At 45.4% G+C, this 26227-nt stretch overlaps 2 protein-coding genes across 2 annotated transcripts in view; one reads left to right on the top strand and one right to left on the bottom strand.

The window, feature by feature from the left end:
* The window catches only part of LOC148020222 (uncharacterized), a 76007-nt gene extending 54687 nt beyond the window's left edge, over positions 1 to 21320 (top strand). The window contains exons 7-9 of the mRNA XM_087700542.1: positions 6711 to 6798; positions 20677 to 20761; positions 20841 to 21320. Of these exons, the coding sequence (XP_087556668.1) occupies positions 6711 to 6798; positions 20677 to 20761; positions 20841 to 20906 (239 nt within the window). The 3' untranslated portion in view covers positions 20907 to 21320. The remainder of the gene's footprint in view (positions 1 to 6710; positions 6799 to 20676; positions 20762 to 20840) is intronic.
* On the bottom strand, positions 272 to 6128 carry LOC148020223 (uncharacterized). The gene is made up of 3 exons (XM_087700789.1): positions 5973 to 6128; positions 1545 to 1818; positions 272 to 1005 (listed from the first exon to the last, which is right to left on the bottom strand). Exons 1-3 carry the CDS (start codon positions 6126 to 6128, stop codon positions 272 to 274), a joined length of 1164 nt encoding a protein of 387 aa, XP_087556915.1.
* Positions 21321 to 26227: the final 4907 nt, after the last annotated feature.

The following is a 26227-nucleotide window of genomic DNA, read 5'->3' as shown; positions in this document are numbered from 1 at the left end:
TCACATCCTATATCCAACTATGATTACTTGGAGCCTTTCTAATACACATGTTTCCGCATGCAACATAGGGCGATAGCATGTATCCTTGAACTATTAGTGTCACAATGTATAATCATTCAACTGAAGTGTAATAAATACAACTTCAAAGCATTGAGATTTCATTCAATGATACACATGTTAATGCTAAGTGTAAACCATACATTGTGCATAATTCAATGAGATGCAATATTCAATTGTACAATAGAGGATGCATATTTCTTCGAAAAGCATTCTAAGTCACTGTAGATTCCAGTAAGAAAGCTTCTTGGTAAAGTTGCAATAATTGAGGCGAATCTACCAATTGAGCCTTTTCCATCCATTTGGCATCCATTGGTGAATAGTTCTTGAACTTCACAAAAAATCTTCTTATAACTCTACCTTTCACTTTCCTATCTTTATGTGCCAGGATTTGCTCAAGAACTAGAATCTCATCTAATTCCTCTACTTCAGGTTGTTCCTCTTGAACCATATCTTCTGGCACTTCACCAATAAAAGGCCTCAATAGGCTCACATGGAACGCATTATGAATTTTCCAATTCTCTGGCAATTTCAGCCTATATGCCATGTCATTGATCTTCTCTAAGACTTGAAAAGGGCCATAGTAACGCATACTCAACTTTGGAAACAAACGTTTCTTGCCCTTCTGTTTTCTCAAACGTGCCTTTTCAAAACGCAATAAGACCCAATTATCCTTTTTGAACAACAGTTTTTGACGATGACTATCAATAGCTCTTTTCTGTTTAGCTTGTGACTTTTCTAAGGCATATTTGACCTTTTTATATGCTTCTTCCCAATCTTTTACATAACGATCTGCTTCAAAAATGTTATCTTTTGTTTGCAAAATGGGAGGTAGTTTCTTTCCACCTTCCACAATCTCAAAAGGTGCTTTGCCAGTAGATGAGTGCACTGAATTATTGTATGCATACTCAACCAATGGCAAGTAGTGTTCCCAAGAAGTCTTATGATCTAAAACATAACACGTCAGTAGATCTAAAACAATCGAATTTACTTCTTCAGATTGCCCATCAGTTTGTGAATGGAAAGAAGATGAAAATTTCAGTGTAGTGCCCATGTTTTCAAACAATGCTTTCCAAAACAAGCTAGTCATTCTCGGGTCCCTATCACAGACAATTGACCGCGGCATTCCATGGTACTTGAAGATATCATGCATAAATATCCTTACCATGTGTTCTGACTTAACCTTTTTCCTTACAGGAATGAAACGTGCTTGTTTGCTGAATCTGTAAATGATAGTTCAGATTCCATCATTCCCTTAAGAAGTTCTTAGAAGATCAAAAATGAAATCCATGGCAATACTTTCCCATAGCCTTTCTAAAATAGGCAGTGGTTGCAATAACCCTGGTGCCTTTTGTCTATCAAATTTGACCTTTTGGCATACAAGGCAAGATTTGATATATGCATCAACATTAGATCTCAAGGCTGGCCAAAAGAAGAAAATCTCTACCGCTTTGACTATAGCATCAATACCACGATGTCTTGCATACCACGAGCATGACTTTCTAATAAAACTTTTGGCCTCAGTTGTTTTGTAACGCATAGTCTTCCATTCATCATGATAAATCCTTCTTTGAACACATAATGATCATGATGTTGGCCATTGATCAACCATTCATAGATTTCTGAAAAATCTTTGTCATCAGCATGCTGCCCTTCCATATCATCCAATTCATGGTGATAAGATATTGAAACAGTTGGCTCCTGTGGTTTGCGAGATAAAGCATATGCAACTCCATTCTTCTTGCCTTCCACATGCACTATCTGAAAATGAAATATAGATAGGAAATTTACCCAACGCATGTGTTTCTGTGTCAATTTAGCATGTGTGAGAAAGTATCCAAGTGTTTGATGATCCGTTTGCACTACAAAATCAGCACTAAGCAAATAGTGCTTCCAACTAGAAAGTATCCAAGTGTTTGATGATCCGTTTGCACTACAAAATCAGCACTAAGCAAATAGTGCTTCCAACTAGAAAGTGCATGGATCACAGCCAATAACTCTTTCTCATAAATTTGGTAAGTTCTTTCAGTGATAGGAAGTACTTTACTCTCGAATGCCACAACTCAGCCATTCTGCATTAATATAATACCAATGCTGTTTCCACATGCATCACACTATACTACGAATGGCTTAGACAGATCTGGCAAAATAAGTACTGGATCTGTAGTCATTTTCCCCTTCAACATCTAAATGCTGATTTCTCTTTGTTAGTCCATTGCCATTTGACATCCTTATTTTCAAGCGCATGTAAAGGAGAAGCAATCTCTGCAAAGTGTCTTACAAATCTTCTGTAGTAAGAGCATAGGCCAAGGAAATTGCGGACATCATGAACGGTTTTTAAGTTTGGCTAAGAGACAATCGCTTCTATCTTTGCAGGATCCATCTTTACACCATCTTTAGAAACTATGTGCCCAAGAAAGTGAATCTCTTCCAAAAAGAATTCACCCTTCTTGCCATTAATGAGCAATCTGTTATGCTTAAGCTCTTTTTTTTTTGCAAGTAAAATGTGGCTGATTATATTACTAAAAAAAGTGATTACAATAGAGTGCTCATGCTCAATAGACTAGATGGAGCTGATGCAAAGTCACTAATACATCATGTATACAAGCCTCTCAAGGTGGTCTGGAGGGGATGGGGGTAAGAAGCCATGGGAGGGGGGTATATTGCCAATAGGGGCTGCTTGTCTGCATCGCGAAGCAAAGACCTTGGCCACCCCATGTGTGCACGAAGTGACCTCGGAGCTCCTTACGAGCCCTGGACTCGCCCTGCACCTGGTTCCATCGGCCGCGGAGCGAGTGGATAATGGAGGTCTAGAGCTCTGCTAAGGTCACATGTGCTGAAAGTCTCTCTCCGGCAAAGGCCTCCTGACACCGCGCCTTCTAGATATGCCATCCAGTAAGACTATCTATGATCTCCCATATCTCCGAGTGGTCTGCGGTGGGTTCCAGTACCTGGCGGATGGGTAGAGTCTCCAAACCGACCACTGCGCACGACCCTGCCTCGATAATGAATATCGTGTCCTGTATCCCGGCCTGATACAAAAGGTGATGGCCCTGGCTGACTGCCTGCCAACAAAAAGCTCCCCATGAGATATATCCAAGGTTGGGTGCTATACGGCGAAGGATGCGGCATGCTCCTCTCCACACGAGCTGTGCCTCCTCACATGACCAAAGGCAGTGCTTTGGGGTTTCCAGAGGTTGCTGTGTGCAGCGCTTACAATGATATATGGTCATGGTTTATGCTTACAAGGTTATATTGATTCTGATTAGGTAGGAGATCCCAATACCTGGCATTCCCAAGGTAGCTACCTCTTTTTCTTGGGCATGGGTTCCATCTCTTGGTCAAGTTGTAAGTAGGAGATGGTGGTGGCTTCCAAAACTGAGGTAGTGTATTAGGTTTTTGATAATGATACTATCGAGACTATCTATGATCTATCTCAGGAGCTTACTGATGGCACTTCGGTTTCTTTGTATTGCTCACTGCGACAACTAGTGCAATTGCACTAGTTGGAACCCTCATAGGGAACCCATAGATGAGGCATGTAAGGGTCCACTTTTATTTCACTAGAGAGCAGGTTGAGCTATATTTGCCTATAGATTGTGCCATCATCTGACAATTTTGTAGATATTTTGACTGGTGGTCAATCAGCCGGTTCTTCAATACTTGCTACTCAGGATTGTCTTGGGTACATCGTTCTCTACTTTAGATTGATGGGAGAAGGTGACTCCCTTCAGCTTTTTCTTCCACTTTAAGAGGGGGTGGCATTCTTCTCTTGATGATGATAGAGTTTTGATTATAGTTTGATTTAGACCTCATGTATTTATTTTGTACTTTGTATTATCATTTGCATCATCAGGATGACCATGATTGTAAAAGGGTGCTTGGATAAGTGAACAAATCCTTTTGTGAGTGCACTATCCAAGTGGCATTGTTGCATAACATTTTGCATGAGCATGATCACTTGCATTTTGTCTCTTACATAACCCTAGTGCATCACATCTGTGCACATTTATCCCTTTTCAGTCTTTAAAGTGGTCGACTTTGGATCTGCCATGTTTGTGGCATCTCCCATGGTAGTCTCCCTTGCTTGTTTAGCTTGCCTAGCTTGCTTCCACCCTTTTTTTTTTTTGGCTCTACCACATTCTCCCCATAGCTTCATTCTACCACTTTTCCTTGTCATTAATACCCAATAATGGTAGGGATAGCTTGTTTGTTTTGTGGAGGTCTTGGGTTAGATAATCCCTTATCATTCTTCCTTTGGGGCATAGATACTCAATAAGACAGAAAATTGCAAATCCTCACTTAATGCTAAATCTTGAAAACAAAGAAAAAGCCCTCACAAAAAGAAAGAGAGTTCAATCTGCCTTTGTAGGATTTAGTAGGCCATTGGGGCGTGGGCAATCGACGTGCATCCTTTGCTCGATGCTCTGGCCTCTCTAGGGTGAACACTTGGGCTTTCTTTGTAAGATAACCATTACCTCTATAGTCTTGGTAGGTCATTGGGTAGCCGATATGCACCTTTGCCCATGCCCTAGCTGATTTGGGGTGGGACACCTGGGGGTGAAACAAAGAAAAAGGGCTTGGGCTTGTTTGTAGTCCCTTCTAGTACCACTTTTGGGCCTAAGAGTGGGTATTGAGCTAAAATTGCATTAGCTTCTTTAAATCAGCCCCAAAGCATGCTTAATTAATGAATATTACCAAACTTTGTTAAGAGAAATACTATCCTAGAGAGAGTTTGTGTTCCACATGCAAACCCTGAATTGGGAGGACCCAAACTTTCTATAAATAGATAGGCTGCTCTCCATTCAGCTCAATCTCGTTTTTTCTGTTTGCAGATGCAGAAGCTTCATTGTCCACATCCCATTCATAGAGGATATCTCAGTCAGAACTGTCCATCATCATCATCCATCATTTGGCCCTACTGATCAGCCTTCTTTTGTTCTTCTCCACCCCTACCAATTGTCGCCCACTATCCACTAGCCCTAGAAGGCTGTGTTTGCTGCTGGCGGCACATCTCAGCCTGCCTTTACTGCATGGGAGGAGTCACCTTCAGCTGGTAATATCCCTACTAGCTGGTTTTCAGTTCTCTGTTGCCGCCTACAACTTGACACATCCCTAGAAGGCTGCGCTTGCTGTTTTCTCTCTCATCTCAGCTTGTTTGATAGTGATCAAGCTCCACTATGCTGTGTTTGCTGCTGCAAGACATCTTCAGAGGCTGCCTTGCTGCATTTTGGGATCTGTCAAAGTACAACTTACTCTCTTACTTATTATCTTTGCCCTGGTCCTTAAGATATGGAAGTTTGAGGTTCGGTATCCATCATTGCATAGTGTGTTTGCTGCATTGAGCATCGTATTCTATTCAGATTCATTCATTTCATTATTCGTTGTGTTCATTGTTTCTAAGTTACCCTAACCCTAACTGTGTTTTATTATTAGTTTGTGCGTTGTTGTATGATTGTATTTGAGTTTTTGTGCGAGGGCATTTCTTTACAAAGGCGTCTACTTGTAGGGCCTCTCATAACATCGTTGGGCAAGACCAAGTATCTTATGCTCGTGGTTGATGCTTTCTTGAGATATGTTTGGGCTTACTTCTTAGAGCTCAAGTTGGAGGCTTATTCTTGATTTTATGAGTGGAAGCCTTTTGTAGAGAATGAATTTGCTTTTAGGGTTGGAGGAGTTCGAGCTGATCTTGGTGGAGAGTTCTTTGACAAGTTGTAAAGGCAGCCTGGCATTCATATGGAGTTTGCCAATATTGAAGTTTGATACACCATCAAAGAATGGTGTAGTGGAGTGACAAAGTAGGACCATGTGGCCGGTCCATGCTTGAGAGCAGAGGGTTATCCCATATCCTTTGGGCTAAAAGGGTATCGACGGTTATCCCACACTCTTTGGGCTAAAGGGTATTGGTGGTATACAATTGCAATAGGTTCCTGATTGTTGTGTTGCAGGATAGAGAGCCACCTCTGTCTAGTGCTGCCCAGGACAGTGCCACCCACTTCTAGTTGAGCAACTCTAGTTGTTTGCTCAGCTGCCTGCTGCTCCCAAGGTGCTGCCCTGCTGAACCTAGACATCATCAGCTCTAGGGCCACTTTGCCACCTTGCAGGCTAAAGGTTACGACGGTGGTACACCATTGCAATAGGTCTCCATTTATTGCTTTACAGGATAGAGAGCCATTGAGCTTTACATTTGTTTGCTGTCAGGTTAGGATTTCGCAGGCTTATCCAGGAGAGGGCACAACAACATGCAAGCTATCACAGCAATCATAGGATCGGTGTCTTGTGGTAGTGATGAGTGAAATTCTTAATAGAAGGTTTTTCGAAGGTGCTGCCTCATTCTGTTAATGTAATTAGTTAAAGTGGGATGAACGTAAACTTTCTGTACTTAAAACATCCAGTTAAATATTTTTGCCCCTCCAAAAAGTAAACCTAAAGTTAGAAGCATGCACTCATACTTCTGTGTATCATGCATAAGAATGGGTATCTGTGGGAAAGACCTTGGCAAGTTTCTCTCAAAGTTTTCTGAGTTCTCAGGTTCTTATGCTTTCATGCACAGTTTTTTAAGTGGCTGAGGACTAATAAGCTTCTCTCTTTGCCAACTGGGATTGTTTCTTAGCTTTTAATGCTACCTTTTCTCATGTGCATTTTGTTCTCAGGTATTAACAGGTATTATTTTCTATGCATGAATGAAGGGCTATCCTTTGGTGGAGGCAATCATTTTGCACTTCATCTTGATGAAGACCTGTAAGTTGAATGTTATATTGAGATTTTGACCTTTGTCAGGGGCTTAGAAAGGGTTGGCTTGTTTTTTTTGTGTTGGGATTTGTGGGTTTGGTTGATGGGTTTTTATATAGTTTTCATATTTTGTCCACCACTTAGCATCTCAAAATGCCATGAGATTGAATAGCTAAAGATTTGGAAAAGCAGCTCTCTTCATGGAATTTTGTATGAGATTTTTGGAGCGCTTCCATTGTATGGTAGTGCTATTGGAAATGCAGATATTTGATCCAATGGTACTGTTAAATCATGATTGGAGAATAGTTTTCAGGGTTAGTAGAAACTGAATCATAAAAGAGAATGCAGTTAGATGTTTAACAAAGCACATATAAGGTTCCACATTTGGATTAGACAAATATTTGTTCAATTCCAAGGCTAGAACCACATTTACACTATAGTATAGATAATCTAGTATAGTAAGAAATCAGGATGCCATACATTTAAACCATGGCACGCCTAGAATGATATCAACATGCTTTAGATCCTTTAGTTTTGAAGTCAATCAGCCCATGTTACAACTGAACTTTTCAGATCCTGCTAAGGCACGAGACAATTCCATTCATCCATGATCTGGCTCTCAACACAATGAACCAGATATTAAATATCATTTACTGAGGGCTTTACATTTGGAGGTCTTTGCCCTCTTGTGTGAACCATCCTTGTTTGTGGCTAATTTCTTGGCAATCCAAGGTGTTGTGGTTGTTCTTTGCATACTTATATATGTCCTCCATCACAAGAATATGGTAGCAGCAACACAAGAGGGAGATGGGAGGGGAGAGAAGCTCAAACAAAATATTGGATGCCAAATTGTTTTTCTTTCTTTCTTATACATGATAATAGGTAGCACAGTAACAATGTCAGCTGAATATGATGTGTAACAGACTAGTAACTATACTAGAGGATCACCAGGACATATCCAACATGATGTCCAGACCTGTGCCAGTGTCACAATTGTGGGGACCATCATCTTGGTCAATCCATTATCCTGTACTCTTAAGTATCCTCTTAGAGTTTTTGTTTACCCAAGGCCTTGGTAAAGTGTTAGCTATTGGTTCTCTTTTTACTGATATAAATCGAATCGATATCACTTGTAAGGACACTGTCCTTCTATGAAACATTGGGTCCCATGCCACTGTATATCAATTATACTGTCACAAAGTATGACAAGCTCTCTATTTAGATGCTCGTTAAATTAGCCAAATTAGACTGCCCCAAAAATGGCCACACCAGCATCTCTATACTCGATAATGCAACTGTATGTTGCTTTATGCTGTTCCATGTGACACACTACTCCACAGCAAGAATGTAAATCCACTGGTATATCTTATAACGTACTACTGGCCTAATCAGCACTCATGTGACCATGTAGCTCAACATGTTTCTTGGTGTTGTAGAAAAGTCCATGGTGCAAGGCTGACTTCACACATTTCAGCATCTATTCATGGCTTCTTCAAGGTCGACATAAATTCACTCACTAGTCCCGCAACATAACTCAAATGATCAATCATCACATAAATCAAACTCCCTACTATCAGTTCATATGATGTACAGTCTTCTGACAACTCTTCTGCAACTTTACATTAAACTCTGATGGTATATAGATTGGTTTTTATTTTTATTTGGCAAGTAAAAAGTGGCTGATTATATTACTCAAAAAAACTGATTACAACGGAGTGCTCATGCTCAACAGGCTAGCTGGAGCTGATGCAAAGTCACAAGTACATCATGTATACAAGCCTCTCAAGGCGGTCTGGAGGGGATGGGGGCAAGAAGCCATGGAGGGGGGGTGTATCGCCATTTGGGACTGCTTGCCTGCATCACGAAAAGAAGGTCCTGGCCACCCCACGTGCGCATGAATTGACAACGTAGCTCCTGACGAGCCTTGGACTTGCCCTGCACCTGATCCCATCGACCACGGAGGCAGTGGATGATGGAGGTCCATAGCTCTGCTAAGATCGCCTATCCTGAAAGTCTCTCTGTGCCGAAAGCCTCCTGACACCGCGCCTTCTAGATATGCCATCCAGTAAGACTCCCTATGATCTCCCATACCTTCGAGCGGTCTGTTGTGGGCTCCAGTACTTGGCGGGTGGGCAGAGCCTCCAAACCGACCACTACGCACGATCCTGCCTTGATAATGAAAATCGTGTCCTGCACCTTGGTCTCATATAGAAGGTGACGGCCTTGGCTAACTGCCTGCCAACAAAGCTCCCCATGAAATACATCCAAGGCTGGGTGCTATACGTCGAAGGATGCGGCATGCTTTTCTCCACCCGAGTTGCGCCGCCTCACAGGACCAAAGTGAGTGCTTTGGGGTTTTCAAAGGTTTTCAACCTTCCTCCTACATCTGGTCAAAGCCAACTTCCCACCGCCAAGCCTCCATGTGCCACCGGCCATAAGAAATAAGAAACCCTCCTCGGCCTCTAGCTATCCCATAGGCGACACCAGAAGGTCCGTCGGAAAGGCTTCGTAATGCTGTGCTCCACCCAGTGCTTGTTACGTGATGGCATCCAATCCATATCCTCTTGCATCAATACGTGTTTGCCAATCTTGCCAGTGTACTCTAGGAACCTCGGTGGCTTCTTAGCGACCGCAGTGGCCGGGCATAGCCACTCTCTTGGATCCCACTCCAGCTCATCAAGTGGTCTGCCCTCCTTGATCTAGAGGCGCCACTCCCTGAGCTCCTTTCAGAAGACATAGGGGTCCAGTCGCCATGTCTTCCCTGCAAGCCCACCACCCGAATCCTCCTCCACGAAAGGGGAGCTATCCCCTCATCCTGCTGCCCTTTGTCCAGGGCTAGATGCCCCCCTTCTTGAACAATGAAGAAAGTCCCTTGCGGGGCACCGCCCACTCTACTTGCCACCTGTAGGGGGATGCCTGTTGGTGAAAACCTAGCGGCCCATACCTCCCTGGGCTCTATCGGCTCTGGCATCGGAGGAGCAAGCCACTCCAGAGGTATTGTTGCGTCTATCTCCCTTCTCCTTAACGCCACTCCTCTCTAGTAGCCTGATACTCTCTGCAGCACCTCCTCGTCCGCCATCCTGTACACCTCCTGCCATGTCCTGATGGTACGAGCGAGACCGGCCTCCCAACCAGCCCATTGGATGTGGGGGCACTCACCAATCTGTGCCCCTTCCCTATCTTTGACCTGGGGGTTCCAGATCACCGGCTGACGGTCTATCTCCTCTTGGCAGCTTGAGGGGCTTTGGATTAGGGCCTTATGGAGGCCCTGCCACACGTGGAGTATGTTGCGTAGGAAAGGTGATCTGGGGGGGGGCAGGGTGATGTGGGCTGACGTGAAGTTCCATCTCAGGGACGGCCTCCACTCATCGCCAAGCCTTGGTCTACAGTCCTGAAGACCCTCCTACAATAAGACCTTCCAGGTCTGCCTGCCTGGTGTGAGGCCGTGGACAACTAGCTTGCCCAAGAGGGCCATACTCTGATACTCTGGGTCTACGATCCCAAGCTCTCCCTCTGACCGATGCTGTATGATGGTCGCCTACGCCACCTTGGCCCTGGAATCTTTGGAGCCATCTGACCCTGACCAAAGGAAGTTCTGCACTAGGCAGTGAAGCTATACTACGCAGGATGAGGAGAAGCACCAACACAAGGCGATGTACCAGGCCGTTGCTAGGAGGATCTGGTTAACCACCAGGGCTCAACCAGCAAGTGAGAGACGAGCCATGCTCCAGTAGGTCCGTTTCCTCCGAATAGAATCAAGGACAGGAAGAAACTGTTAGGCAGGAGTGATGTTGAGTTCCACCTAGAACCCTAGGTACCGGACGGTCTTCCCTTTGCTCACCCATCTAAATCCCAGGTGGACACCCCACTCCGTCCTAGAGTTCGGGTCTGTGAGGAAACCAACCTACTTTCACGAGTTGATTTTCGCTCCTGCTGTAGAGCAGAACACGTCAAGAGCCAGCCTCACTCTCTCTAGCATCAACTCATTGTCCTCTATGTAGAGTGCTGTATCATCTATATACTCTGAGTTTAACAACTTAGTCTCCTCTCTCACTGCAAGTCGGAGGCTGCGTAATTCGCTCACCCGTGACCTGAGGAAGTGAGACATTACCTCTACAAAGGGTAGAAACAAGTATGAGGCCAGGGGGCAGCCCTGTCGGACAGATCTCTCCAGCTGAAACTCCTCCCCTTGCCTTCCATCTATGAGAACCCTGCTAGTGGCCGATCTGTAAAGCGTGGAGACCCTGCGAATCCAAACCTGGGGGAAACCCAACCTCACTATGGTGCCCTCTAGGAAATCCCAGTCCACCTCGTCATAAGCTTTCTCGAAATCCAGAAGTAGTACTACCAATATTTGCACACTGTGATGAGCCCACTCTGTCGCCTCAAAGAAGGTAAATACATTGTCTAGGATGCTCTTGTCCTGGACAAAGCCTGTCTGTGTGTCATGGATGATGTCTGGAAGCACGGGGCGTAGTCGCCTACCAATCATCTTTGCTAGTGCCTTATAGGCCATTGACAATAAGTTGATTAGTCTCCAGTGGGAAAGCTCTAACCGGTCTCCCCCTTCGGGGAGAAGGCTGATAAGGCCTGCTGAAAGACTCCATGGCATCTGTCCTGAAGTGAAAATCTCTTGGAAGGCCATCAATAGGGGGTCGTTCACCACTTCTCAGTAGGTAGTGAAGAAGGCCTTAGAGAGGCTATTCTCTCCTGGGCATTTCTGCCCATCGTGTGTTTGGAAAGCCTCCTCTAGTTCCTTCTCTGTGAAGGGTGCTAGGAGGGAGCGTCCCATCTCTTCTGTGACAAGGGACGGGATGTGATCCCAGACCTACTGTCTACATCTTAGTCCTCTAGCTGAGGCTGTCTCCTGTTGGAAAAGGTGCGTGTAGTAGTCGGTGGCAATCTCTATCACCTCGTCTGGGCTAGAATGAGTCCTTCCATACTGATCTTGAAGGCTACGCATTTGCTCTCCTGCAATGCGAGGCTGGTGCACCTGGAAGAACTTCTTGCACATTGTGTCCCCCTTTCGCGCCTAGAAGGCTGCTAAGGTGCGGAAAGAGAACTCCAAGCGGCTGTCCTCTAGGCTAGTAATGGCTGCTCGCGCACACACCTATTCGTGGAGGGTGGGATCCCTTGGTGCCTCCTCTAGTAATCTTTGCATGGCTGCAAGGTCCCGCCGGAGTGCTCTCTTCTCCTCCCAGCATTGCTGCCTGGCTTGTAAGGTTGCCTCTTGGCAGATTCTGCTCGACTCGGCTAGGACCTTAGCAACCTCCTCTGCTATCCGGTCCCTCCTGCCTCACTCTTTGGTCCACATCTGCTCTATTTGCCTCGTCACCTCCTCCCTTCTATAGATCGAATTAGGGATTTGACAGGATCGTGTGTCTAGAGCAGATGCTGGGGGATCAAGTGTCAGGAGAACCGGGCAATGATCGGACAATGTGGTGCCGGCCAACTGCTCAATCTGGCCTCCACGAGAGCCTCCCCAGTCTCCCACATAAAACCTGTCCAGCCGCTCCAGCGACCTCTCCCTCCTGTGGAAGGCAAGGTCTCTCCAGGTATCACGTGCTCCTACTGCCAACAAAAAGACCTCCCATGCCTCTTGCTCCTCCCAGCCATGCCCTGGTAGTTTCTGCCTCTGCCCTGCTGGTCCTCCAAAGCCTGCAGATTGTTGAAGTCCCCTCCAACGATCCAGGAGTCCACCTCTGGGAGTCCATCCGCAATCTCCACCCAGAACCTGCTGCGTGTCCTAACCTCCGTAGGGGCATAGACATTGAGGACTGCAAGGCACGAGTCCCCAATATCCAATCTAATCCATAGAACCCTCCCTGCCACTATCGTCCCGTGGTCTCGTACACAGGCGGTGAGACTCAGGCCAATAGAGGTGCATACGTCTCCACTCTTGCCATGGGCACCTATGGCGTGCTCCCAGTACGTGTGTGAGCTGCCGGGGAGTACCTTCCCTACCCATTGGGCCTAGGTGGAGGTGAGCTTGTGCTCCTGTAGAAGAAGTAAGATGTCGATCTGTCCGGCAAGGGTAGGCTGTAGCTCTTGCCGAACAATCAACTTCCTGGAATCACGTGCTCCACTGTAGTGGAGACTATTCACATTCCAGGATGCAAGGTGTAAGCTCATGGGGAAATCTGTGACTGACCGAACATGCATCTGCTCGGTGTGGAAGCTGCTGATGAGGAGGAAAAACTATGAGGTATGCAAGTATGCTTTGCCGCTGGTCTGGATGGCAAACTCTAGTCCCCCATGGTGGCCCTCAGCCGGGACCATAGGGGTGATAGATGCTCCAGGTGGTACTATCAATGCATCTATCTAAGAGTCGTGACTCTGTACATTGGTAGAAACGGGCCGCTTGTGCCAGGGGCCACTTGATCACATCCCTCGGAGCCCTCCACTGTGGAGGGGCTCGAAAGATAATGCTCAAGTGTGGGACCTCGGCACCAGCCCACCAAGTAATGTCCATCATGCAACTAGGCCACTGCTGTGCAAACAGTGCTAGTTCTTCTTCTTCCATCCATTGGGAGATGTGGTCCGCCACCTGGCTCTTCAACTCCTCTATCTGTGTAGTCGTTCAATCCCGTGAGTGAGAGGACCGAAGAAAGAAGGCGTAGTTTGGTCCATTCGGTGGTGCTAGTAGATGGACCTTGCTCCTCCTTGACTTATGAACCGCGAAGATCCCCACCTCTAAAGGTAGTGGGAACTCTCTGCGCCCCGCAACTCTCAGGTAGGACTGTGGGCCACTGCGGAAGAACTCCTATGGTAATAGCTATGCCTCTCTCGCGAAAGTGTGATAGGCGGCAGGGGCGGATGAGCTGGTGGCTGTGTGGGAGGGGGAAGACTGTTGGTGTGAGGAGGATGTAGGCGTGTGTGGCTCACTATCTCCTGTGGAAGGAGGGGGGTGGATCTGGGGGGGTTCACTTGAATTGGGTGCGGATCAGGAGGGGTGCTCGGTAGGGGAGGTGGTGGGGGGGAAGAGGATCGAGGGATGGTGGGATGGACGGAGGTGCGTAGCGGGTATTGGGGGGGGCTGATGGCCCTAGAAATGGGGGATTGTGGGCTAGGGTCAATGGGGGGGAACATGGGATGTGGGGGGGCGGGTGGGTGTGGGGGCTATGGGATTTCAAGTGAGGTGGTCTGTGGTGCGGGTGGTGGATGTGGGGGGGCTATGGTCCTGCCGGGTGGGGCGGGCAGGGGGGATGTGGAGTGCTATGTCGAGGGGGCGTCGCGCGCCCACCTGCACCCTGCTGATGAGGCTGGGTCTGAGGAGTTGGTTGCACCCTCCTTCTCCCTCTCTGTCGACTCTGGACCCGTGTGAAGCCGTCAGCGTCCACCTGCAGGCCTGTCGGCAAAGCCGCCTTGGCTCCGAAGTGTGTACAGTCTGCTACCTGGTGTCCAAAGTCGTGGCAACGCAGGCATTGCCTTGGTTGCCCAGTCACAATGACCTACTGCCTAAAGGAGTGACCTCCTGACTCGATCTCCAAGAACTTTGGTATACACTTTGTGTCTTTCACGGCCACACGAACCTTTGGGACTCTTGCAGCTGTCACTGCATCCGCGAAGGAGGCAGGAAGAACTGTGCCGAATAGCTGTCCAAAGTTCTCCACTAATTGGCGGTACTCTACCACCAGTCCGGGGGATAGTAAAGCGACTGGGTGTCTGAGAAATCTGTTGTGGAGCATAAATGTCTCCACTGTGAAGCTGCTATACCAAGGAACCATGTAGATGACCCCCTTCGTGGAGGCATAGGGCGAGCTCTCCACTAACTCACGAGCTGTGTCCGCAGAGGTGAGTCAAACCATGAAGATTTCTTGGCCCATGAGGACTGCCTCCACGATTTGCACTGTGCCAATGCGCAACGTGGAGTGGAGCCAATCCCGCAGCTGGGCCCTTGATTGGGAGTGTCCTACGACCTGACCAAAGATCGCTGTTTCTTTCAACTCCAACTCTGTGGCCCGAATGGCCAGGAGTTGTTCCTTAGAGAGGATGATGCGCAAGGTGTTTGACTGGGGGGCACTCGCAGAATGCGCCAGCGTCTGACCAGAGGTTTCCATTGCGCGTCCCTACTGGGAACCTGCCAATCACAATGATGTGCTACCGGGGGGGGGGGGGGGGGGGAAAATTCCTGTTTTCCAAACAGTGGTGTGATTGCTTGGCCTGGGCCTCAGGGCGGGGGAGTGCGCCCGGGAGGGGGGGGGGGAGCTGCCTGCAGCTAGAGGAGAAAAGGCGGAGCGCAGGCAGGTCCAGATCGGGCGGCCGGGTGTGGGCAGGCTCAGGGTGGGCGGGCAGAGGCAGGGTGGACGGGCAGGCAGCGGATTCAGGGCGAGCAGGCGGTTGCAGGGCAGGCGGCCGCAAGGCGGGGGGGGGGGGGGGGGGGGGGAGGGTTGGCGAAGGGGGAGACTGGCGAACGGGGGTTTGGGGGGGGGGGGGGGGGTTTGTCGAATGGGAGGGAGGAGGACTGGCACAGGGTGGGGGGGGGAAACTGGCGCAGGCGGGGGCAGGGGAGGACTGGCACAGCGGTGGTTCGAACGGGGATGGGGAGCAGCAACGACGCGATGGCGGGGAGCAGCTTTTGAAAATCCAGGAGTTAGGTACTACAATGTCACTATAGATTGGTTTATGAGCTACTATCTTTACATTTTACTTCAATGGTACATATTGGTTTGTAAGCTACCATCCCAATGGGATAATCTTGAAATGTGTTTCAGCTGGCCATATTGCCTATGCAAAGCCAAATTTCCTCATCATGTCTCATAACATCAATGCCCAACAAGTATTGTAGCTCACTCAGGTCCATCTTGCTTTACATACAATAGGTTATGCATGGGTTTTGGATCAGCCTAGGCCCCAGTCATACATTCCCAGAGTGTACCATTGGATGTTATTATGCTAGATTTTGTCTCATTTGATGGATCAGAAGTCTATTCCTGTTCCTAGGGTGAGAGGATCTTTGTCCTTATAGGAATTGTTTTCATTGTAATTGTTCATCAACTTAAACATGCTTGGTAACTTGGATCATTCTACCTGGACTCCTAGACAAGTTCACTGTGTACATAAAAGTTTTTTGATTATTGAATTAAACAGTGTCCTTAGAAGCAACAATCATAAAGCGTTGTGCTTGATACTGTAGATCCTTCTTCTGTGATTCTTGGACAAGTTCATTGTGTCTAGGTGCTTTCTTTGGGTTTCTCAAACTCTCAGGAGGTATCAATTTATCATATTAATGCTTTCTACAGATGCCAACTTACCTTATTTTTTCAGCTTAAGGATTTTGTTGTTGTATCACGCGACTTCTATTGCATGGACGTCTTCAAGGACATAGAGTACACATTAACATTGATGATAGTGCCCATATTTTAACGACCTATTCTTTGGTTCATCATGAGCAAGAATCACTATGTGAACTTTGCATCAACAAGGGTTTTAGATGTCGAAGGGGATGCTATTGTAAATGGCTTCGTATACATCATGAGGCATCAAAACTACCTCAAACTTCGCTATCTCTCCATTTTGAACTTGATTGCTTGCACAAGTGTTGAAAATCTTCACCATTCAACAACAAATTATTAACTCAAATTTAAAAGAAACACGTATTAAATAATTTAAAAATAGAGATAAGAAAGAAGAGAAATAGAGAAATCATACACTACACAATATTGGGCATAATCTCCCCCATTCATGGGTGAGCATCTCCCCTAGATGAATATATTTACAATATTCAATTAAGTCCTTAGTATCCAGTGCACATTGGTATCTGGTGGACCTAAATCTAGGTAAACAGAACCATATGTTGAAACCCAAGCAGAGGGGGTGGCTGGAAAATCAAGTTTATCAGGATACAGTGGTTTTGATTCTGGAAGGATTGTAAGATCTTTGGAGAAAAGACAGTGAAAGCTGAGAATGTGCCTCAATGGAGTCCAAAAGTGGGAAAAGGCCAAATGCTTTGCTGCCACCATCACCTTGACACCTGTGACAGGCAGCCACATCTCTCTTGCTTGGGTTCCCACCCTGATTTTCTCAGAAAGACAATGAAATGCTACCATGGGGCAGTGGCTAGCATCAACCTCTAGACCCTTGCTGGGTAAGAGAGAGAACTCACCATAGTCATCACTTGCTTGCATTTGTCCCCCATGCCCATGCTTCCTACTAGTACTGTCCCATACCACCCTATTCAAAGATGGAGTGGATTCGTCTTGTTGGACCATCCCAGTTAGGTGAGCTTCCAGTGGCTTTATGCATCTCATCATGTTGTGTAGTAGAGAGCAGGTTGTTACTATGGTACCAACGAAATGACCCCATAGATCCAACTTGTAACACACCATGGGTCAAGTCCAATGTCCAATACCACCACTGCAGACATAGGACGGCGGTCCCAGGGCTTAGGGTCAGTGATTAAATGAACCCTTGTGCCCATTGTGTACAACTCCTTGACTTAACAGTTAGGGCTGTTCACACCTAGTGGCACACAGGGCATTTTCTTATCAACATTTTAAAAAGAACAAATCCCTCATGTTCATGCTGTGGTCTCTTGCACAGCATGTGTTCAGAAATGTTTACATCAAGTGGCAAGAGAAGTCATTATGTTAGTTGTAGCTTGACAGGCTACAATCAAGAGTGTTATGCATAGAAGTGGGAAATGCTCTGAAATGCCTCTTGGAAGGATCCGAAACTCTGAAACATGAGTGGCAAGAGAAGTCATTATGTTAGTGGTAGCTTGACATGCTACAATCAAGAGTGTTAGGCATAGAAGTGGGAAATGTTGTGAAATGCCTCTTTGAAGGTCCCGAAACACCTGAAACACCAAAACATAAGGAGATGGGCCTGAAACATGTTTCCCCAGGTGAGACTTGATGTGGCATTTCGGCTTGGGCAAACATTTCAGGTTTTCATTTTTTCGTTTTTAATGTTTTGTATTAGTTGTTTTTAATGTTATTGTTGTTATCCTTTTAATGTTTACTTTCAGCTGTTTTTAATTTATTGTTTTTATTATTTTAATGTTATCACTTTTAATGTTTCGACTTTCTTTAAGTGCTGTTGTTTTTGATGTTTTACTTTTATTTGAGTCAACGGGTTTCGTGGTACGAACCAGTCCACAGGCACACGATCTTTTCTAACTTTTGGAAGTTCGTGCCAAATTGCGATTGCTTCTCTCTACCATTATAACAGCCTCAATCAGTTGCTATGCTTAGAATGACCAGAACATATCCTCTCTCCTTCTTGCCTCAATGTGCCAACAGAACAAAAATAAGCATAAAAATTTTAATAAACAGATTGTCACTCAGCCTCTGGACTGCACTGACACACCTATATCTCTCTTTTTCACAGCACTTCACACTTTGATGTCTAGTGACGACCAACATTGTACATGGTTTTGTCTCACAGGATGATTTTGACCTCAGAAGACGTTAATATTTATCTCTCTCTCTCTCTCTCTCTCATATCTATATTAGAGTCCACTTGCCAACAAACTTCAGTTATTAGCATAAAAGCAGGCTCTCTCTCTCTCTCATGCATAAACTAGATACAGCAAATTCAACAGATACAAAAGGGTGAGAGTGTAAGAGGCATGCTGGAGCTAGATGGGCCACTTCACAAAGGATTGTGTTTTGACGAGATTTTGTTGCGTGGGCATGGGCCTTTGTTGCCAATGTCTCCAGTACACTATCTTCAAAGAAGCCTCCTAGTATTGCAAAGGGATTGGGTCTTTGATGTTCGGCCTGCAAGGAAGAAGGTGCGTCGGTAGGACCTGAGATACTTGTGATCTTCGCTTCTTTGCTATTGTCACGGTTGCCATTGGGGGGTAGTGTATCCTTGGTAGGAGCAGGAACTCAAGTAGCAGGCGCATCGGGTGATTTATCTTGGCAGTGCAAATAACTGTGGAGGGGGTCCTATGAAGAAGAAGGCTCAATAGGTGCTGTGGACAGGGATGTCTCCTTCACCTCTCCCTTATTGGATTTTGTCCATCCCTATGTTTCCCAAGTCCGAAGAAAAAGCTGGCTACTTGCCTTTAGATTGTCTAGGCTGAATAATCTGTTGGCTGGGCAGAAGACGGAGCCATGTTTTGGTCCTTGTCCACAGGCTGATCCACCAGGGTGCTCTTTTGGTCTGGCCATTCAACCATGAAGTGACCCAATTGACCGCACAAGAAACAGTGACTAGTAAAAGTACCCCACTTGAGCCAGAACCAAAGAGGCCGCATGCAGCTACAATTGAGGTGCAACGAGTTGGGTCTCTTTGTGGCCGTATCCCATAGCTTACACAGTTCATTTTTGTTGGCTCCATTCAGCCATGAAGTGACCCAATTGACTGCACAAGAAACAGTGACTAGTAAAAGTACCCCACTTGAGCCAGAACCAAAGAGGCCGCATGCAGCTACAATTGAGGTGCAATGAGTTGGGTCTCTTTGTGGCCGTATCCCATAGCTTGCACAGTTCATTTTTGTTGGCTCCTTTTAGATGCGGGGGTACCAGCACATGGCCTATGGCAGCCATTGCATCCTTGAGAAGGGTCTAGTAAACAGCCGGGCAACTCTGCACTTCTACTCATATTGGGCATGGCTGCTTGAGTAAACATTGGAAATCTGCCATTGGATGCCATGAGACGATATGCGGCAACTGTTTATCAAATAAAAGGGGCTACTGATTGAGGAGGAGATCCTGTGCGGAAGTAGAAAGAAACATAACCTCATAGAATCCACGCAAAAAAGCAAAGATCTCCTCCTCACAATCAGTTTGAAGGGCAGATGTCAGCCACTAATGGATCTTGGCAAGCACGAGAATACCGCTGGTAAGGAGAGAATAATGTCTCACTCGTGAAAAGTAGAAAAGGAGCGAAGGACCTCTTGAGCATGCACTTGTGTATCCAAAATTTTCTCCTATGCACTGGCAGGAATAGCTCAATGGTTATGCTCGACATATTCCTCCAAGAGAGGATTTGCAAACTCCAGAAACTGTTCTCAATTTGGCTCTTGCAAATCCTGCGAAATAAAAGCCACTTGAGCATACGAGCGAGGTAGAGAATCACCCAAATTAGGGGCCTTAGGAGTAGCAGTAAATCCATCATGGAGACGCTGCATGGCTGAACATTAGAAGGGAGTGAAACCATCTCGTCGGTGCAGGGTGTCATGTCTTCTTCCACTTCTACATCCACGTCCGGTGGACCCAAGGCTGCGACAGGCTGGTCAACACAGTCCATATTCAGGCCTGCCATAAGGTAAGGGAGCTGTCAGCAGCAGGTGAGCAAAAGGCATTTGACAGGACAGGGGGGCACCAGCAGGCCTATCACTTGAGTAGGCTGGGGAAAGCGAGGCCAGGCAAGAGCTCAAAAACAGGGCAGTGGGGTAGAAGAAACAGGGAGGGGGAATGCAGAACAGGGGCAGAGGGGCCCTGAACAGGCCTCGGCCTGAACAGAGCAACGGGGCCCCAGGGCAGGACAAGGACAATGGTGCCCCAAGCAGGGCATATGGGACCCAGGGAAGGGTGATACGGCATTGGGCTGGGCGATGAGCAGGGTAGGGCAGGCTCTCTCTCTGTCTCTCTCTAACAATACAAGAGTCACCTCTTTCTCTCTCTCTCTCACATAAAACTTGGAAATTAGAAAGCTTTGATTGGCATGAAACTTGTATTCTAAGTTCTAGCTTCTAAGTACCTAGGCTTTAAGCTCCTGCCCCCCCGGGCGACGACAATGTGTTTCTGTTCTGTTTCCCCCTTTCCCTCAACTATGGTGTTAGGCCAGTGTTCCCGCCCACTGAATTAGGTTCTGTGCAGATCTGCTGCCTTGTATTGTCATATTATTCATTTGCATTTTGATGCATGAAGAGCAATGTTTTCTATGTGTGATATTCAATTTTCTGTGTGCTTAAAACTAATGTTTCTTTCACAGACTGAATGGATCAAGTGGATCTTGTGACACCTTTGGAAACAGTTGCCTGGCTGGATCAACAGAATTTCCCCTTTCAAATGTGGAGGTGAGTTTCCTTCAAGTCAAAGTATGCTAATGATTATGACAAATTATCTATGCCTGACAACGATTGATTTTTGGTTCAGGTTTGGGGCTTTGCTCATTTATCAAGATATTCTTCTAGTCAAGCAGCTTCAGGCGTCCAACATTAATGTAATTTGTGGTGTCTGCATGTAAATTCAATATTTCTGCTTGTCTGTAATATAAATCCTACAAGTGGTAGTGTCTCCATGAAACTAGTATGGTTAGTGGATGAAGTGGTCAATGTTTAGTGGATGATGATGATTAGGTCTATCAATTCGTAACGTTTGTCAATATGCCTAGGTCCTATTAGTGATCTGTATTTTTGAATTTAGTGATGTGAGGCCACAACACAACCTCATACAACTACCCCATGGAAATGTTCAAACTCATGTGAGCAAAAGGATGTTTGAATCTGGCAAGTATTGGAAATGTTCAAACTCATGTGCCCAAAGAAAAAGATCAGTATTGGAAATGTTTGAATCTGACAAGTATTGGAAATGTTCAAACTCATGTGGCCAAAGAAAAAGATCAGTGCGAATGTGGCTAATGTTCTGTATTAAAAGATGAGAATAAACATGGCATGTTCAATGAAGTTACGTTTGATGCTGAAATGCAAGTACCAAATATTCTATTGCAAATGCATGCATGCACACCAAACAAGTTTGCACGCAACTTTCTGCACTTACTAAGTAAGTTTAAGAAAAAAAAAGCTAATATGATTACAAAAACCTTCAACGTAGGAAGTAAGCTATAACGTAAATCCAAAAACCAACAGGTAATGTAGTTACAAGGGGGGGGCGGGGGGTGTTCTGCATGCAATTTGATAATTAAGCTTATGGCACTACATGCTTTGGATACGTTGTATGGGATTTGTTGAGATCGGGACTAAAGCATGAGAGTTGGGCTTAACCATTTGCTTGCGATACCATGGCAGAAACCTTTGTTACTTATTAATGACCATGAATCTATTAACACTCGAAAACCTGATTAATTTGTGTCCATAACTAGTATTGACCATCATATCTAAAAGCATGAAATACTTGTGGTAGTGTTTTGAGCATTGGAATTCCTATTTTCAGCTATGGAATCTCACGGATGGTGAAATATGTCTTACGCATGGTCAAACCATTTGCGGAAGCCAATCCAATATAAGTCCTTACAGATACTTGTCGACAACCTCAAGAGGAATATGGAAGAGAGCTCGGAGGGGGTCACCAGAACAGTTATTGTGCCTACCTATGGAACCTTTTGCTCGATATTGCTAATGGCTTGGGTAACCCCTGGCAAGTCTAGAGTGTGTCTTCTCCAAAACACAAAGTCATTGAGTTGGATGGGCTTGCATGGAGCACATTTGTAGGGACAATGGGTGATAAATTGAAGCAACAAAAGTGAACCATAAGGAAGAAGCCAATTGGGTCAAGCAGAAGGACAGCGAAGGTTGGTAGGAGGTCAAGAATGGGAAAGGAAAGCCCAATCAGATAAGAAAAAAGGTGCATGTTGGTGAGTACAATAGAAAAACTTTGGCACAATAGAAATTGAGCCAATGCCGTCATTCGGCTCATATACAAAATCTCTTTCGAGCATCTGGGTAGTGAATACCCAAGAATGGATGCCAAAACACGGATGGTGTTGGGCCAAGGAAGCAGGGGGGTGGCACTCAGGTATTGATGAGTGGTTCATGGCTAAGACTAACTATGCAATGATTGATAAAACCCTCCCCCCCCCCCCCCCCCAACAACGAAGCAGTGAGAATTCTCCATGCAGCCTCCTGCATGGATAATTCTCACTGCTTCGTTGTTGGGGGGGGGGGGGGGAGGGTTTTATCAATCTCTATGGATATAACAATAGCTCTCTTTGCTAGAAACAATGGCCAAAGCTCGCTGCCTTGCCTCCCACAACTTGCTTAGTTGGAAGAGACTATAATATGGTGGTGCAAAGCAGGGACGCTGTCACAAATGCTTTAGTCATAGAAGGGGAGGAAAAATCGGCATGGGAGGATTGGTGTATGGCATGGGATCTAATAGATATCAATGACTTGCTAGATGGTGACTCCCCTACATGTACAACTCCCTCAACCACCCTTTCTGTAGGCCCTAGTAATGCGCAGGCTCATGTTTCAGTGAATGGGAAGCTTATCAATGAATTTTCAATTTATAGAGCAGGCAAGGGGGTGCCCTATAAGCCCCCTATTGTTCACCTTGGCAACTCACCCCTTTTTGCCATGCTCAAGAAAGCGGCTTACCACAGGGAGCTAGCAAGTGTCGACATTAAAGGCAAGTATCTTCTAGGGCAAGGTGTTATGGATGACCTATTAATGATGCTCAAGGCTACAAGCTCCAATCTGGAAAAAGCTATGCATTGGAGATGGTTGAGGTCTATGGTTGGCCATGAGCTTCTCCCTCAATATCACCAAATCAACATTCATCAGTGTCATAGAGGAGGACTTGAGCCAATTGGGGTGGAAAGGGAAGGTGATTGGGTGGGCCAGGTCTAGAGGGACCTAGGATACCCCATGGGATTTGATGTTATAGAGAAGGCTAAATCTAGTTGTATACTCAACAAACTCACGAAGAAGTTCAGCTATTGGTTATCTACTGCATGGCCAATCCACATGAGACGCAAAATTCTTCAAGTCATCATTTTCCCGGAAATGAGATTCTAGCTTTCCTTCACTCAATGGAAAGACCAAGCCTTAAAGCAATGGGTGCTTTCATTGGGCGGTTTCTTTGGGGCAGACTTGATAAGGACAAATACTTGGTATCGGTGGACATGGAAACTCTCAAAAGAGACAAGTTTGATGGAAGCTTTAGCCTATTGGACATCAAAGAAAAAGCCAAGATCCTTAGGACTAAGCTTCTTCATAGAAATTAGCATGTTCTTGAGTGAGCTTCCTTTTGTGTGTTTGGTGTGCATAGCAGCTCAAGCAAATCTCCCTACCACGTGATTCATGACATGGTATCAGAGTGACACTATTGACAGAGGCTAGTTTTGAAGGCTAAATTGAAAGAGAAAAAGCAAGGATTTGAGCGACCAAGCAACGTGTAAAAAGCTCTCCTATTCTTCCACTCTCTCTTGGATAGTGTCTATTGGGGTAAAAGGCCTCTGGGCCTGTCCGTGTACACTGTGATCGCCCATTCTTTATTCATATATAATATGATAGTGCAATAAGGCTGTCAGTTCAGTTGGACAACACCTACATTGTGTGTGCTCTTCTCTCTTGCATCTTCCTTTTCTCCTTCTCCACTGCCATTGCATCCCCTTCAATTGGTATCAATGCTTAATCATGGAGCTTGGCCCGGCATTACTTTAGCCCGGATTGAAGACCTAGAGCTTGGAGCTTCAATGCTAGCCATGGCTTTTTCCCCTTGAGATAAGATTTCATCTCCCGCCTCTCCTCGATCCTCATAGGCTCTTTGCAGGTGTTCCTTGGCTTCATTGGGCACCTTGTATGTCTCCATTTGCCCCCTTATCCTTAGCATAACTAGCACGCCCCACAGTAGTAGCTTACGTTTTTTTGCGCATGTTTCAAAATCAGGCTAAAAAATTCCATTTTTTCTCATATCTCGAGCATTCGGAGCCCGATTTAGGCAAGGTAAGAGTCTAACTTGGGTTTTGACATGCTCCGAACGCAATGGTGATGTCAGATCCGTCAAATTCTGATAACATGATTTTCTGTAACAGATCTGAGTTGATTTACAGCAAGAAAATGCCATGCTCTTAGCTCATGTGATGCTCTCGAGGCTTAGTATTTGATACCCAAATGCTTTGGAGATGTTTGCTCAATGTTTTGAGATACTTTGGAACTTGGTTTGAGCTTCTATAGCTCGATTTATGTAGGGATTTACTGTTGTACATTGTTTGGGTAGTAAGGTTTTATCGGGGATAGCTTATGCATAATGCTCTTTGTTGACATTAGGGTGTCCTGTTGGATGTATTGATGCTTGGTCATCATAGTTTATGCGTGGATATGCTATTTGAGAGCTATTGAGCCTTGATTTGGATGCGGACACTTTGTTCTTGGTTGGGATTTATATTACCTTGGTTGACAGGTTATTTTACCTCCAGTTTGGTTATGCCTATGGTCTACAGGTGCTCCCGACTACTCGGGATGATATGATGATGTATTTGGATGATGTCACTTTGATGTTTATACTCTCGCATGCTTCTTGAGCAAAGAGTAGAGCTCAATTCTTGGTTCACTGTCATTTTCTTTGTAGTTGGCATTTCACTTGATAAGGTTTATGCCACGTGCTACCCATTATGGGACTGATGTTTGATGTGGATGCTTTTGGGTTCGGTTACAGTATGGTAGATGTTTGGGCTTGAATCGACTTGCATTTGAGAATTTTGTGGAGCAGTTTGCATTTGGTTGGCTTATCACTTATGCAGCTTGGATGCTATTTGGCCCGTAATGCCCCGATTATGGATCTTGGATTTACTTGGATGCAGATACATGTTTTGAGCAGTGTGCTTGCTCCATTGTTTTAGCAGTTGGTTATTGAGATTTCATTGCTCATTGATGCTTGATTATTTGCAGGTTACTCTTTGATCACTAAACTTATTGACAGTGCTTGGGTTTAGCAGTTATGGCGTTGTTGCTTCTGTGTTGCCTAGCTTCTATGCTAGTTGGGTTTCTTTTGTCCATATAGGTCAGAGAACATTTGCTCTTGATGCTTACCCGACTATTCACTTTGTCTATTGTCATGTACTTTATAGAGCTACTTATTTAGATGTTGTTGTATAGATACTTGGGCTTCTCCTGGAGCTTGACCATTGCAGGATTTTATGCCACTTACCGGTCTTGCATTGACTTGGATGCTACTATGTGGTATTATGTACTACAGAGTCATGTTTGCCATTATGGTTATGGGCTGATTTCATGGATGAATAAAAACACATTGAAGTGTATTACCATTTTGTGAGAGAGAAGGTGCTTGGATGAGAGATTGACTTGGTATATGTTAGTAAGCACATAGGATCAGTTAGTTGACATTTTCGCAAAGGTATTGGTGTGTGCATAGAAGCTTTGAAAATTTCGAAGCTTACTTGAAGTTATGGAGATACAGTTGTGAGCTTGAGGGGGAATGTTGAGATGGCAAGCTCAACATGTGCATATATTGATGATGGATTGCTTGGTTAGATGGGTTAGCATGTTTATACTTAGCACATCAGTGGTCATTATGATCCTCACATGGCCACTAACTTATCACTTATTATTTTTGGTTTGTTGCACCTATCTATACTAGCATAGTTATAGTGCCAATCGATTAGTATAGTTAGTTATGCACTATTTGACTTAATGGGCCACTTTCCTTTATGTTGTATCTTATTTATACTTTGTGTATATTGTATTGTGTGTGAAAAAAGAAGAAGAATCTGGCAAGAAAATATTTTGACCTCCATCTCTCTTCTTGTGTTCTTGAGTGAGCTTCCTTTTATGTGTATGGTG

The sequence above is a fragment of the Lygodium microphyllum genome, chromosome 19, assembly GCF_053477565.2.
Source record: "Lygodium microphyllum isolate KBCC chromosome 19, Lygodium_microphyllum_v1.1.10, whole genome shotgun sequence".
NCBI classification, from domain to species: Eukaryota; Viridiplantae; Streptophyta; class Polypodiopsida; order Schizaeales; family Lygodiaceae; genus Lygodium; species Lygodium microphyllum.
The sequence above is the reverse complement of the archived record's forward strand: the minus strand, read 5'-3'. Positions and strand labels throughout refer to the sequence as shown.

Excerpts from the sequence above, each read along its gene's own strand:
- LOC148020223 (XM_087700789.1), bottom strand. The coding sequence starts at position 6,128 with ATGTCTAGGTTCAGCAGGGCAGCACCTTGGGAGCAGCAGGCAGCTGAG. Across the intron at positions 1,819-5,972 it reads ATCAGGAACCTATTGCAATT|ATAGTGCATGTGGAAGGCAA; the intron begins GTATACCACCAA and ends TTTCATTTTCAG. Across the intron at positions 1,006-1,544 it reads ATTAGAAAGTCATGCTCGTG|ATCATAAGACTTCTTGGGAA; the intron begins GTATGCAAGACA and ends GTTATGTTTTAG.